The following is a 12,784-nucleotide window of genomic DNA, read 5'->3' as shown; positions in this document are numbered from 1 at the left end:
ACCTTTGATTAAAATGTAGGCTGGAGTCAAAAAATGCAATTAGGGTGAAATAACTTTATCTAAAACTAGAACTCTAATGAGTTAGTCGACAAATGAAATGAGACAAATGAAAGAAAACTAACTGACATCTATTGATAAATACTTCAGTTATTAATTTCAGTCATTTTTCAAGAAAAGAAATCAAATATTTGCTGGTTTACAGTTTCTCAAATGTAAGGATATTCTTTTCTTTGTCTTTTTTTTCCATTTCAGGGCTCAACAATAAGGCCGGGGCAAGTAAAATGCCACATTATGCTAGTAAATCTGGCCACTCATTTGCCAGACTGGGCAAGCGGTAAAACCTAATTAAACTATTAAACTATTTAGTTATAGTATATAGTATATATGATAATCAACATTAGCCTCTCATGTTTTTTTAATAACCACAAGTAAATAAAACAATTTGCATAGGCATAAATAAAAATGACCCTGACCCTTTTGCCCAAGAAGAACATTAATGTTGAACCTTGCAGACTAAGCAATTAATCAATAAATCATTAAAATAATTGGTAGATTAATGGATAATGAAAATAATCATAAGGTGCAACCTTGTTTTGAACAAAATAAATTCTCAACACAGGTTCTCCTTTGTTGTGAAATGTAAAGTTTATCTTCAGTGCACATTTTAAAGCCATGTTACATTTTCAGTCAGTATGCCAACACCACAGACGCTGTTTATATGAATGCCAGTCTGACTGTATGTGTGCCCCCCCCCCCCCCCCCAACATGTAATGGCAACAGACTAGACAAACAGAAATGAAATCAGATGGACAAAAAAATAAAGTTAAAGAAAGAAAGAAAATACAGCATTTGTTAAAATACAAAACAAAAGTGAGACTTGAACTGTTGGCCTCTGTCTTCTCAGGAAAATGGTTTTGGCTGACAGGAAAACTAACGCACACACACACACACACACACACACACACACACACACACACACACACACACACACACACACACACACACACACACTCGGGTGAAAACACGTGTGTGTGTGTGGCAAACACACAATACGCTCCCCACTGAGCTGGCTCGAGTCCACCAACTGTCCATCTTAATGTCTCCAAGTCAGACTTTTAGAGGTTGTTTCATCTCATCAGCCAGCCAGACAGCATAATCGCCAGACATGCTTCAAGTTTGATCAATTTAAAGTGTACTTTAACAGGATTAACAAGGCCATTTACAAACAGTTCTCCAGAAAATTACACTGTTGTGCCATCATATGGCCTGACTGAACTAAACTTCTTTGATGAGTTGCCCACTGCAGAACCCAGAAACCTCAGAGATGTCAAACTCTTTCTTCTGATGTTCATACCAGGTTTATTAACATAATAAATGAATATGTTATAAAGCTATTCAAGGAGATTAAAAAAAACAGTTCCAGTGCAGTTTCCAAGGTATTGAATAAACCGTGTAGTACAGTATGAATTATTAAAAATGACAAGAACATATCAATCTGCTTTGCTTTCCTCTCCTAACGCAGATTCTGACAACATAACTCAGAGTATCTGAATCATGTACTTACTGAGATATATCTTAAACCATAATAAACAGTGTATCGTCTGTCATGAATATTGATGCTGTGGAAAAGGGCCAATAAAAAAAATCCTTTGAAGAAAGCAAACTGCTTTCATTCATCATGAATATAACCATTTTGCTAGAAACAGAGCCAACAGAAAGTCCTGGTAAAAGCTACACTTGTTGGACGTGCAAAGCACATATTCAGTGGAAGCGGCTTATAGTGATCACACTTTTAATGATTGACCACTTCCATGGATCAAAAAGTTTAAGATTTGCAAAGTATTTACTGTTATAAATAATAAAATGACCATAACATGTCATGAGAAATCAAGGAAGCATGTTAAGTTAAAATACTCACTACTCTGACAACAACAATACAGCTGCAGTGTTCTCCTTTCAAATATCCATTACGGGTCATAATAACTATTATTGTTTGCCCATTTCATGTTAATTAGAGTTCAGATTAATGCCTGGTGCTTGCCGAAAGAGCAAGTGTCTGTTTATGAGTCATAAGAAATCATCAATAATCTTTAGGAAGGAGTAGTGCAGAGCAGTTGGCTTTTGTTTTCAGGATAACGGGACTCAACTTTACATTGACAGACAACAGTCAGTTATAAACAGTTGTTCAACTTACAGTGGAGGACTTATTATCGCTTGTTATTGTCAATTCACGATGTTGCACACATCTGCCTGACTTTCCTCGTGTCTGGAGAGGAAGGGGCAGAGAGGGAAACAACTCGCTTCAACCAGAGACTGTACATTAAATAGGATTTCAACCTATCTAATACAAGGTCTATGGTTCCAACTCACTATTTGGACTGCAGTAGTTATTTTTGAACACGAAATTGTTACATATTTCTCCTTTAAATAATTCACTTATAGTAATGAAGTCTGTAAACAGTGCTCCTTTTGAGTAAATTTATACATGATTACATATGGAAAAAACATTAAAAACTACAGTAATTCTTTTTTTCTTTACTCCCATGAAATTTTGCCTTGCAGTGTTTCCAGCTGGCATTGCACAAACTGAAATCATGAATCATAATTTCCACTGAATAAAAAAACGTATTCACCTCAAAGTTTATGACAAACTGCACTACTGCACTATATATATACAGTGCTGGACTGTATTGTAGCGTATTTCAATTACACACAGTACAGTACAGTAATTTATACAGTAATTTGAAAAGGGTCTGAAACAGCTGTATGCCTACTGTATTATCAACCAGTCAGTAAAAGTCAATAAATAGCAAAGCTGTGCGTGTTATTACTTTAAATTCATGTATAAAATATACAAATGTCAGTTAGATGGTAATCTGCATGAAAAATAAAAAGAGAAAAAACTATTATAATGATCTGCTTTTAGTGATGATTTAACCCAGACAGATGTGATCAGAGGTTTCCACTGTACGACATATGAACACACAGATGCACACGGTGCATACTAATAGACTCATAGAATGGGTTGTGTGTATTAGTGGAAAAAAAGAGACAGGTACTGTAAATGGATGCTTGCTGTGATCATGTGTGTGCGTGCTTGAAAAAGAATATTTATGTTTAACACTGATGCGTGAAAAGAGACGCACGCTGTGTGAGTGTGTCTGGTTGTACCCTATTTGATCAAGAGTGTGTGTTATTAATGTCCCACAGCAAACATCAATATCATACAAGGCAGCAGTGTTTCTCCCCTCTCTCTCCATTACCAGCTAACCTTTTAAACAAACCCTGGTCTCTGTAAGGCTGTTTCTGCAATACCTACAAGACGGGGAAAATACATTAGGAATTACACATCCAGCAACACAGAAACTGCTGATGGGAATCCATACTTCCTGCTTACTTTTCATTTTCTTTGGCAGAAAGCTGTGAGTGGGCTTGAAAAACAACATGCAAGGGAGACATTAGGGTAATGGAGAAAGGAGGTGGGGGAGAGAGTGGTGGTCCAAAGGTAAACTTGCACACCACACACATAAAAATATGTTCCCCACATTATTTTCCACCTGCTGTAGTTGTATCATTTTCTTTGAGGTAGAAGTGGTGATATTGAGGGTCCCGCTACTGAATAAAATTTCTGATTTTCTAACTCAGTTTAAATAACCATCTAGAGCAGGCTGGGGCAGACCATTTTTTTTCATACCTTCATACCTTCCTGATATTTCACCGAGGTATTCAGTTATGATGGCTTTTCTGTTTAAGAAAAAAAGAAAAAAAAGGTTCTTGTTGCGTGTAGGCAAGCCCAGTCATTTCCAAAGACTGGGTCGGGACCCACAGGTGGGTCATTTGAGATTTTATCAGAGTCCCCAAATAAATAAAAGACTATAAAACAAATTCTGCAAACTTAACATTTTATATCTGCAGTTCACATTTTGTAAAGCATTTAAAATGTGTATATTGTTTTACTGATGAGAGAGAAAAGAAAGAACTTAAACTCTCTGCAATGCATCATGGGAAACTATGCAAATGTGGGCCGTCACTCAGCCTATCTGCTGTGTGAATGCAACAAGCCTCAATACAACAGCGCTACTCAGTGGTTGAAGGACGTCACTACAAAAGTTACATTACACAAACTAAACAAGCTTTTCAAATGACATTCTGACTGGATGTGCATCATCACCATCATCACCATCATCATCGTCATCATCATCAAGACTAAAAGAGCAGTGGTTTCAGTATAGCATCAGTAATTCAGAATCAGATGAAAAAGAGTGGATTGTGCAGCTCTACTTGCTGGGTTTAAGTATTTTTGGCTCATAACAAAAAAAAAAGAAATGAATAGATAAAAAGCAAGCACCCTTCTTCCACAGAAAGCTGCTGGAGGACCAGATGACACTTGTTGCCACGGCATATACCAACACAGCAGTGAGCTGAATGGAGATGATGTTCAGACACCATTGCCCGTGTTGGCTGGCTCACTTTTATCATCGGGACTAAACCCAAAATACTCCCAAACAGGCACAGAGACATTTTTCTTTTTCACTAATCCTGAAAAATGTCCTGCAGTCGTCATCGAGTGGCTCCTGCATAGAGTGTGTGTGGAAGCAGAGGACAAGGTGAGTCAGACAGGGCAACGCCAGAAGTCTGCCTGCCAACAAATGAAAGAGTGTGGTTCCTGCTCGGCAGGTAAAGCAGAGATAGAGATGTGCTTCCTCTTAAAACGTGACAAATACAAAAGCATCAGAGCTGAATACTTCAAAATTTGATTTACAAATCCTTAACTTCAGAGACGTAGATGACAATGAAAAGCTAAACTTTCTACTACAGTTTGAGAGAGACGTGCAGCACATTTAGCTGCACAATATGTGACTGCATGCCACAACTTGAGGGACACAACTAAAACATCACTGAACTGTGACAAATATATCTTAAGCCTAATATACATAAGGAAAACACATACACACAGAGCATGCATTAACTAGTTTTATGCCATTTCTTGATCTTTATGTTTATGTTTTATCTTTACGTTTCTCTAATATCATTATTGAAATGAACTGTACTACCCTTTTTATTGTGTCCTCAATGCTTTGGCAATATTGTTCACAAGTCATTCATATTGAGTATAATGAACTGAACTGATGAATGTACTTAAAATGTGCTTTCCAAAATATCTCTCTTCTTGTTGTATGATGTGTTGCTGTGCCTTTATTTGCAGGTACATCACTTCAGCAGTTTGGAACGAGTGTTACCATTGTTGGCATTATACTGTTACAAACTACAGCATTTTTATGTCTATGCAAGACAGACAGACAGTATACAGACACACACAGCTGCATACATCAATTTAAAGAACACACACCCACATTTCCTCACAGCTGCTTCATATGTATCACCTCAAAACTTCATAAATTCAAGCCCTCTCTCTCTCAAACGCATCACTTGGGTATATTTCAGCCATGGATTTTTGAAGCTGTATTTTTGACCTCTGTCTTCAACAGACCTCAAAAATCTTCTCTGCTTTCTTTGTGGTTATAAACCTAAAGCCAGGCAGTCTGAGTCTGCCTACAGTAAAACACTCATCTGGGATTATGAGCCATTTATTAATCTCAGCTCAGTAATACTATGAGAGCCTCGCTTCAGAATCCAATGAATATTTCACACTTTCATTTCATATGCAATCTCTGGTGCTCAGAAGTGTGTATTGCTGGGTATCATTCTGCGCGAGTTATTTCTGTGTGTGTCTATGTCTCTCGCCATATGTGTGTTTGGGGAATTAGTGTGTGGCACTTTATTTGATCCCAGTATTGAAAAGTGTATTTTGTGGTATGCGTGTGCTTTTATATTTGGTTTCTGCGCTGCAAATGTATTTTGTGCAGCTTCACTGCATTCAAAGCATATTAATAAAAAGAATTACTATTCCTTTTGAGTGAATATAAGGAGAGAGAGTTTAAGACAGAGCTGAAACAACACACATACACACACACTTACAGTCACTTATCTGTCCATGATACAGAAACCTGCTAAACCAGCTTCAGCTCTCAACCTACTATTCAAATGATCCAGCACTTATCTAATCATGTTACTTCTAGCCAGTGTGAGGTAGCTTTTCTGACATGAAATGACTAACTCAATGCATCCTCTGTGAATTTTTAAAGTGAAATGACTTCAGTCACCATGGTCACTGATCAAATCATTGCTTTTAGCAGTGAAGTTCCCCTACTGGTCACTGAGGGTGCTGTTGTAAGCTCTGTTACTTTCTGTTAAAGAAATATTAAAAGGCAGCAAATGCCACAGAAACCACTGCAGACCGAACAAACTACTGAACTGAAGAAAGTCACAATTAGTATGTTTTTTTTTTCTTACTGCAGTGAAAAAGAAGTAATCCCATGGGACGGCGGTCTACCACGGCTGCACATATAATTAGGTTTTACTGGACTGTCATAAGAGTAGTCTAACTCCTTTAAGAAGGCATCCCATGACCGCGGTATCAGGGTTATGCAGTTATCATCACGGCCCAAGCAGACAATCAGCACTGAGCTTCAGGCCATGTTGCGGATGATACAGAAGTGCATTTAAACAGTGATGCACTTAGTTTACAAAGGCCTGACTTTAAATCTGAACTGAACAAAATGATTCATATCAGCAAAGTAATTCCTGAGTAATTTCTGTTTTTAACCATTTCTGTTCCAGTCACACCACAAGGGGACAGTCTTTATAGACTTATTTGATAAGAGTAACAGTAGCGCTGTTGTGCAGTAAACTCTGTGCTTTTAAATGTACTTTGTTATGTGTTATTTACACTAAAAGTTGACTGTCAAAAAATTATTCTGGGGTTTATATTTTTACTCACACACCATCCCAGTCACCAAAATTGTCAAAGTTCTCTAAAACTGTAATGAAATACAGTTACTTTTTTGTATAGACCTTACATGCTATTGTTAGATGCAATCCATTACTGCCAAAGTCAGATCACCGGCCTGTAGCTCGCTCGCCTGCTGTCTAACAGACAGGACGACAGACAGAGCTGCCATTGCCAAAGATAGCATGAACATCACAATCTTATGATTTCTTTTTTTGACAACCCGCATGCCCAATTTTCCAGTTACATCACTGAAAAGTCACAGTCCCTGAATAGAAGACTTAAAATGTGATATATGTTAAACTACAATGGTGTACAGTGGTAAAAAATATAAGTGGTTGGTAAAAGTTAAAATCCACCCGCTACTTTGGTGGAAGAAAAAGTTGGTTTCTAACACTAAGCAGGACCAGTGCATGCTGCTCTTTGAGTCATGAAACCATGGCAACAGACTCTCATAATAGTAATCCCCTAGGTCACTTCCTGGTCTCCTGACTCTATATTGCTGCTGTCACAGAGGAGTCATACGGCCCCTGGGTTGCAGCTTAGCTGTGACATGCAACACCGACCCCCCTGATGGTGTTAATCAAGAAAACTCATCCAGCAGAAAGAACAATCTAGGCTACAAATATTTCTAAAAATGTCATGTGGGAATATTATTTCAGCATCATGTTTTACCTTGTCAAGATTATAGACATTTTCCATTTAGCCAGAGTCACCCTAACAAAATTATTTTGGTCACAAGATCTAAAAAACAAGACTTGAACCAGCAGAATGATTTTGGCATGAACAGAGGCGCCAGTCGTGTTTAGAGAGAAAGAAATGACTTCAGTACTTTTCAAAGGTTCTTAGGGCCCCGAGAGAAACTGCCAACTTATGCAACTTTGTTCTTAATTAGTTCAGAGAATCTCCAACACATCCTGCAGTATTTATACATCCTTAAAGGCATACAGTATGAGCCGAGGACAGGAAAATATACTGTACATTACATTTTCTAGCCAGTAGGTTCTTCAGCATTTTTTTAAAACTGTGACCTAAATGAAAAATTCAGCTCACTACAGGACACAGACTCATTAAAACATGTTGACACTGTTTTAATGTGCAGAGCCACCAAAGAGAAGGTTTGAGATTCATTTAAGGTCCAAAGTCATGGTTCAAAAAGCTCTTAATCTGGGGCATTCATCACATTCTCATAATGCCGCAGTCTTTGGGATGGTATGAAAAAAAATTATACTTTCCAAAGGGGAAAATGAAAAATGACACATTCCTCAGGGGAAAAATAAGAAAAACGGGGAATATATGGATTAAGTTTGCAAAGTCTCCAAAAGTGAATTGCTAATGACACTGCCTAACGCTGAAGGCAAGTTAAAACCTTTTCCCTTTGAATTTTGCTTGTGAGGCAATATTCTATCCAAAGGAGTGGCTTATAGGCCACTGCAGCTCAATACTCTCAAGTGTGAACACACACGCAACACACAAGGCACAGATACCCGCTTAAGTTTTAGCACAAGCACATACACACGGTTATGTGACTAATTAATGGGTATAAATCAAAAGGATTATATGCATTATCTGAGAGGTATCCTTAGGATTGTAGGGATAAAGATGGTTGAATTAAATAGTGATCTGCCCGGCACTCGTTCCCCTCCTTTGTGGACTGCCTGGTCAGATATTTGTCGAGTCACATGCACATCTGTGTACTGGTCATCCAGGAAACAGGCCATTTTAATTAAAGGCTATTAAACCTTAACCTCACACGTGTTAGTTTCACTTCACGGATATTAATTAAGAAGATAAATGTCAGATGGCTGTTTGTGGTCACATAAAACCACTGAATGCAAACAGCTCACATGACCGTGCTTTCATATTAAAGGAAGTGAAATTAAATGAAGCAAAACTGCCTCACCAATCACTTTAACTACTTAATCAGATTAAAAGCAGCAAACGCAAAACACTGAATTCTAGCCCAAGAGGTTCTTACCTTGTCTTTGTCTTCTACCAGATCACTGAGTATGTCATCTGGGTCCAGAATCCCCCCGTCACAGTATTCAACATGGTGAGTCCGGACAAGGAAATCTCCTTCCTGGAACACAGGTCACAACCAACGTGAACAAATGTAATATGTGAATAAACCTGACACCTATTCTAATCATTTTACTTCTACTATTGTTTATGTACATCTGATTCCTGTAAATGGTGGCTGCAGGTGTGAGGACCATTTATCACATCTCATCAAATCAAACCACAAGTACAGGGGCCTCAATAGTAAAATTTAACTACTAATGACTTACAGTGCAGCAAAACATTCATTGTAATTTGATAAAAATAATCAAGAATGTGCAGCATTTTGTCCATCAGGAATACAGACATTGTTCAGACGAGCACAAGCCCAGAAACTCTCAGTCAACAACTCAGTCAACAAAACAGTGAAGCATGTTACTTCATTAAAGCAGTGTATCTCCTACTAAAACAAGATATGGTGGTAGGGTGGGGTGCAAAGCAGGGAGGGTTGATCAAAAACACAAAATAAAGAAAGGCCGTTTTTAAATTGTTTTGGTTGGTTTTAATATTTTTGTTCACCCACATATAGTGGTGTATTTGATATTTAGTGATTAGCTTGGAGATGGCATACACCTCACCTCTCCTGTCAAGTGTGTAAGAGAACCCACAGCAGTGTTTCCCCAGCTATTACTTCATCTACAGATTCAGCATTTCTTCAGCGAAACAGTAAAAAAAAGTGAAAATTCACACTGCTTTGCGGTTACAAGTGTTTTCTTCTCCTTATATATCTTCTGCAAACTCAATGTAGAAAGACAGTGCAGCAACACTGTCTGTGTAGACATCACATGCATGCGAGCTGCAGCAGCTCAGCGAGATAATGCCATCTACTTCACCTTCACCTGTCTCTTTCTCTCTGCTCTGCTCAGCGTCTGCTCCGACCCCAGAAATAAAACACAGAGGAGAGGAAAGAAACACCTCCATCCAGACATTTTTTACTTTGCAGGAACACAGCTACAGTGGCCATGAAACCCACAAAAAATGCAAAATGACTGATTTAGAAGCAGTATTGATTTGTCTGTTCTGGGCCACTGTAGAAACATGGTGGTGCAACATGATGGCCTCAATGACAGAGGACCCACACCCTCCGTAGATGTAAAGAACGAATAAACGAATGTGATTATACACTAATGAAAACATACTTATCAATGTTTTATTCCATTTCTGATATATTTTGCAGATAGGTCCCTGTAAATCTTACACAGTGGACCTTTAAGATAAAATATGGTGAATGCTCATAGCAAAAGACCTCCTACTACTGGTCACCAACTCCTCCCCTCTGCTCCTCATTTACTGTATAAAGGTTGCCTCTCTCTGTGCAGCACCCCCTCCCCACTCCTCACATTTATGCCCTCTTCTTTGTTTCTTTCCTCCTTACATCTTCCACATCTTTCCCCTAGGTGCCTTGTACAGATTACAACTCCAGCCCAGCCCTTTCTCTCTCCCTCCTCGCTGCCGCTCTCCGCCGTGTTGGCTCTGTGATTAATGGCATCGACACTGCACTGGACAGCTGACTACACAGAGCTGGTTGTTGAACAACATATTGAGACAACACCACACATCTGCGCACACAAGCACACGCGCACATACAAAAATCGCGAACAGCCCAAGGAAAGGTATGACTCAAAATGTTGCAAGATGCTGCTCCATTAAATCACTCTTTCAGGGTCAGGGGCTTGTCAATGCTTCTCAAAAACTCCCATCAGGGAGACGGTAAGAGAGAGCAAGGTGCTCTGTGTCCCTGGATATACTGTCAATATCAGTTCCTGCAGTATACACGGCTCTGCAGCAAAGCACTTTTTGAATCATTTCAGAGTGTAAAATTGTTTTATACATGAGATCTGGTTAGACACACATCTTCCTTTCTCACCTGTTTTACATAGAAATCAACACACCAACAGATGAAATAGGCCTATCATTAATTTCAGTACATTCTCATTCCAAAGTCATCAAATACTGATGTTCTGTCACACCCCTTGGCAACTCAAACAGATGCACAAGGAAGGTACTCTTTAGCAGCTTTACAGTGTGAGATACAGCAGGCTTTGGACATAGAAAAAGGGTAAAACGTGAGGTGGATGGATGGCTCAAACAATCACAAGAGACCGGGGTTCATGTTTCCTGTGAAACCAAAAAGATATTAAAAGTTTAAAAGTACATTGCATTACATGCATCATGCAACTCCAAAATATGACTCCTAAACCTAACCAAGCAGTTTTTGTGCCTAAATCTGCCCAAACTGCAACCACTTCACAATGTTAACCATGTGCTCTGGCAGCATCCCATACAGCCACTAAAAGGTACACTGTGCATATTCGTATGAGACGTCCGGAAATGACAAAGCAGCATCGGTTTTGGATGAGAAGGGCTGAGAAGATTTTATTTTCACTAACCTGGTCCAAAAGTTTGAAGCTGTTTGAATGTGGGATCAAAAATAAGACTAAAAGCAGCATTTAACACAAATAACATTTTAAAGTGCACTTAGTGTGGTATAACTAGCAGTAAGGAGTACAAAAGTGTTGTTGATGACAAAACTTTTCCATAGTTTAAAAAAAAAAAAAAACTGAGATATGGGTGTCTACATGTATCAGGTAGTTAAATGTAACTACTTTACTTTACTTTAACTTCTTAGACTTTTAATGACACTGTTTAATTCAATTTAAGGACAATTTTGCAATAATACTAAACATCAAATGTGAAAATATATGGCATACTCTTTTGAGCACATACATATGTTACACTATCAGTTATACACCTGGGCGATAAAATGATACCAACAGCTATCAGCAATAGAGTCATTATGTATAGTTTAATTTAAATGTTTTGAATGCAAACCGCAATGAAAGCACAAAACAACTGATTTTGATGATCCCATGATAACGGAGCGTGCTATGAGTGACACATGAACAGCCAATTATTTTACAGACAAGCCCCACATGTGCTCCCTCTCTGGCTTACAAACAGAATATCTTAAGGGTTCAACGTTAATAAAGTTGGTCAGATATCTACTTGCCCAAAGTTGATTTTTACTTGCTGTTGTACAAACATTTTTATCTATTAGCAGATTTCAAACAACAACATAAACTTAGGTTAACCATTATGTTAACTCTAAAGCCACGATGTCTATAAAATATTAGAAAATAGTAAAAAGTGTCCATCCCAAGTCCACGGTGATGTCTTGAAATGTCTTGTTCTTTCAGTCCGAAACCCAGGATATTCAATTTAATAAGCTTAATTATTTTTTACCACTTTCACAGGCAAGTGAGTTGCTAGATTTACTTGCCTGACATTTTACTTGTCTTGGAAAAGTGGACAGTCCTTATTGTTGAGCCCTGAAATTTATTGGCAAAGACCTTTAAGACTTTATCAAGATAACAGAACCATTTGAATTCAACTCACTGGTATTCAATAAATAAATATTTAAGACATTCCCAAGCAGAATTTAAGACATTTGATACTGTTTCAGGCCTTTATTAGTAAATGTAAATTTAAGATATTTTACGACCTGTAGCCACCCTGTTATTTATGTGTTACGCGAAAAAAAAAAAAAACTACAGATCAGGTTTGATCTCGAGTTTCGTCATTCTTCACTGCCACCTGGTACCAGCTGATATGTACATGTAACTAACCAACACGGTTGTGTTTTCTTACTTAAGATAAACCATTTCTCTCACTTTCAATATGGCCTGGGTCCAAACCACAAAAAAACACAAATGTCTTTCTACGATGTCACAAAACCAACCATCACTGTTACACAAGACTCAGACACTGAGGCTGTTTGTACCGTTAAATCGTCTCTCCCTGTTCCTCCCTCCCTCCCTCCCCTCCTGCTGGAATTCATTGTATGATTCTATTGTAACTCTGACTTGGCCAACACCC

General features: G+C 38.3%; 1 protein-coding gene across 1 annotated transcript in view; it reads right to left on the bottom strand.

Annotated features, from left to right (window-relative positions):
• Nucleotides 1-12,784, bottom strand: part of LOC146323346 (partitioning defective 3 homolog B-like) — a 311,888-nt gene that overhangs the window by 283,748 nt on the left and 15,356 nt on the right. The window contains exon 2 of the mRNA XM_084725533.1: nucleotides 8,829-8,930. Within this exon, the coding sequence (XP_084581659.1) occupies nucleotides 8,829-8,930 (102 nt within the window). The remainder of the gene's footprint in view (nucleotides 1-8,828; nucleotides 8,931-12,784) is intronic.

Source organism: Lutjanus erythropterus, chromosome 8 (assembly GCF_056507025.1).
Source record: "Lutjanus erythropterus isolate fLutEry1 chromosome 8, fLutEry1.hap2, whole genome shotgun sequence".
In the NCBI taxonomy this organism is placed as follows: Eukaryota; Metazoa; Chordata; class Actinopteri; order Lutjaniformes; family Lutjanidae; genus Lutjanus; species Lutjanus erythropterus.
The sequence above is the reverse complement of the archived record's forward strand: the minus strand, read 5'-3'. Positions and strand labels throughout refer to the sequence as shown.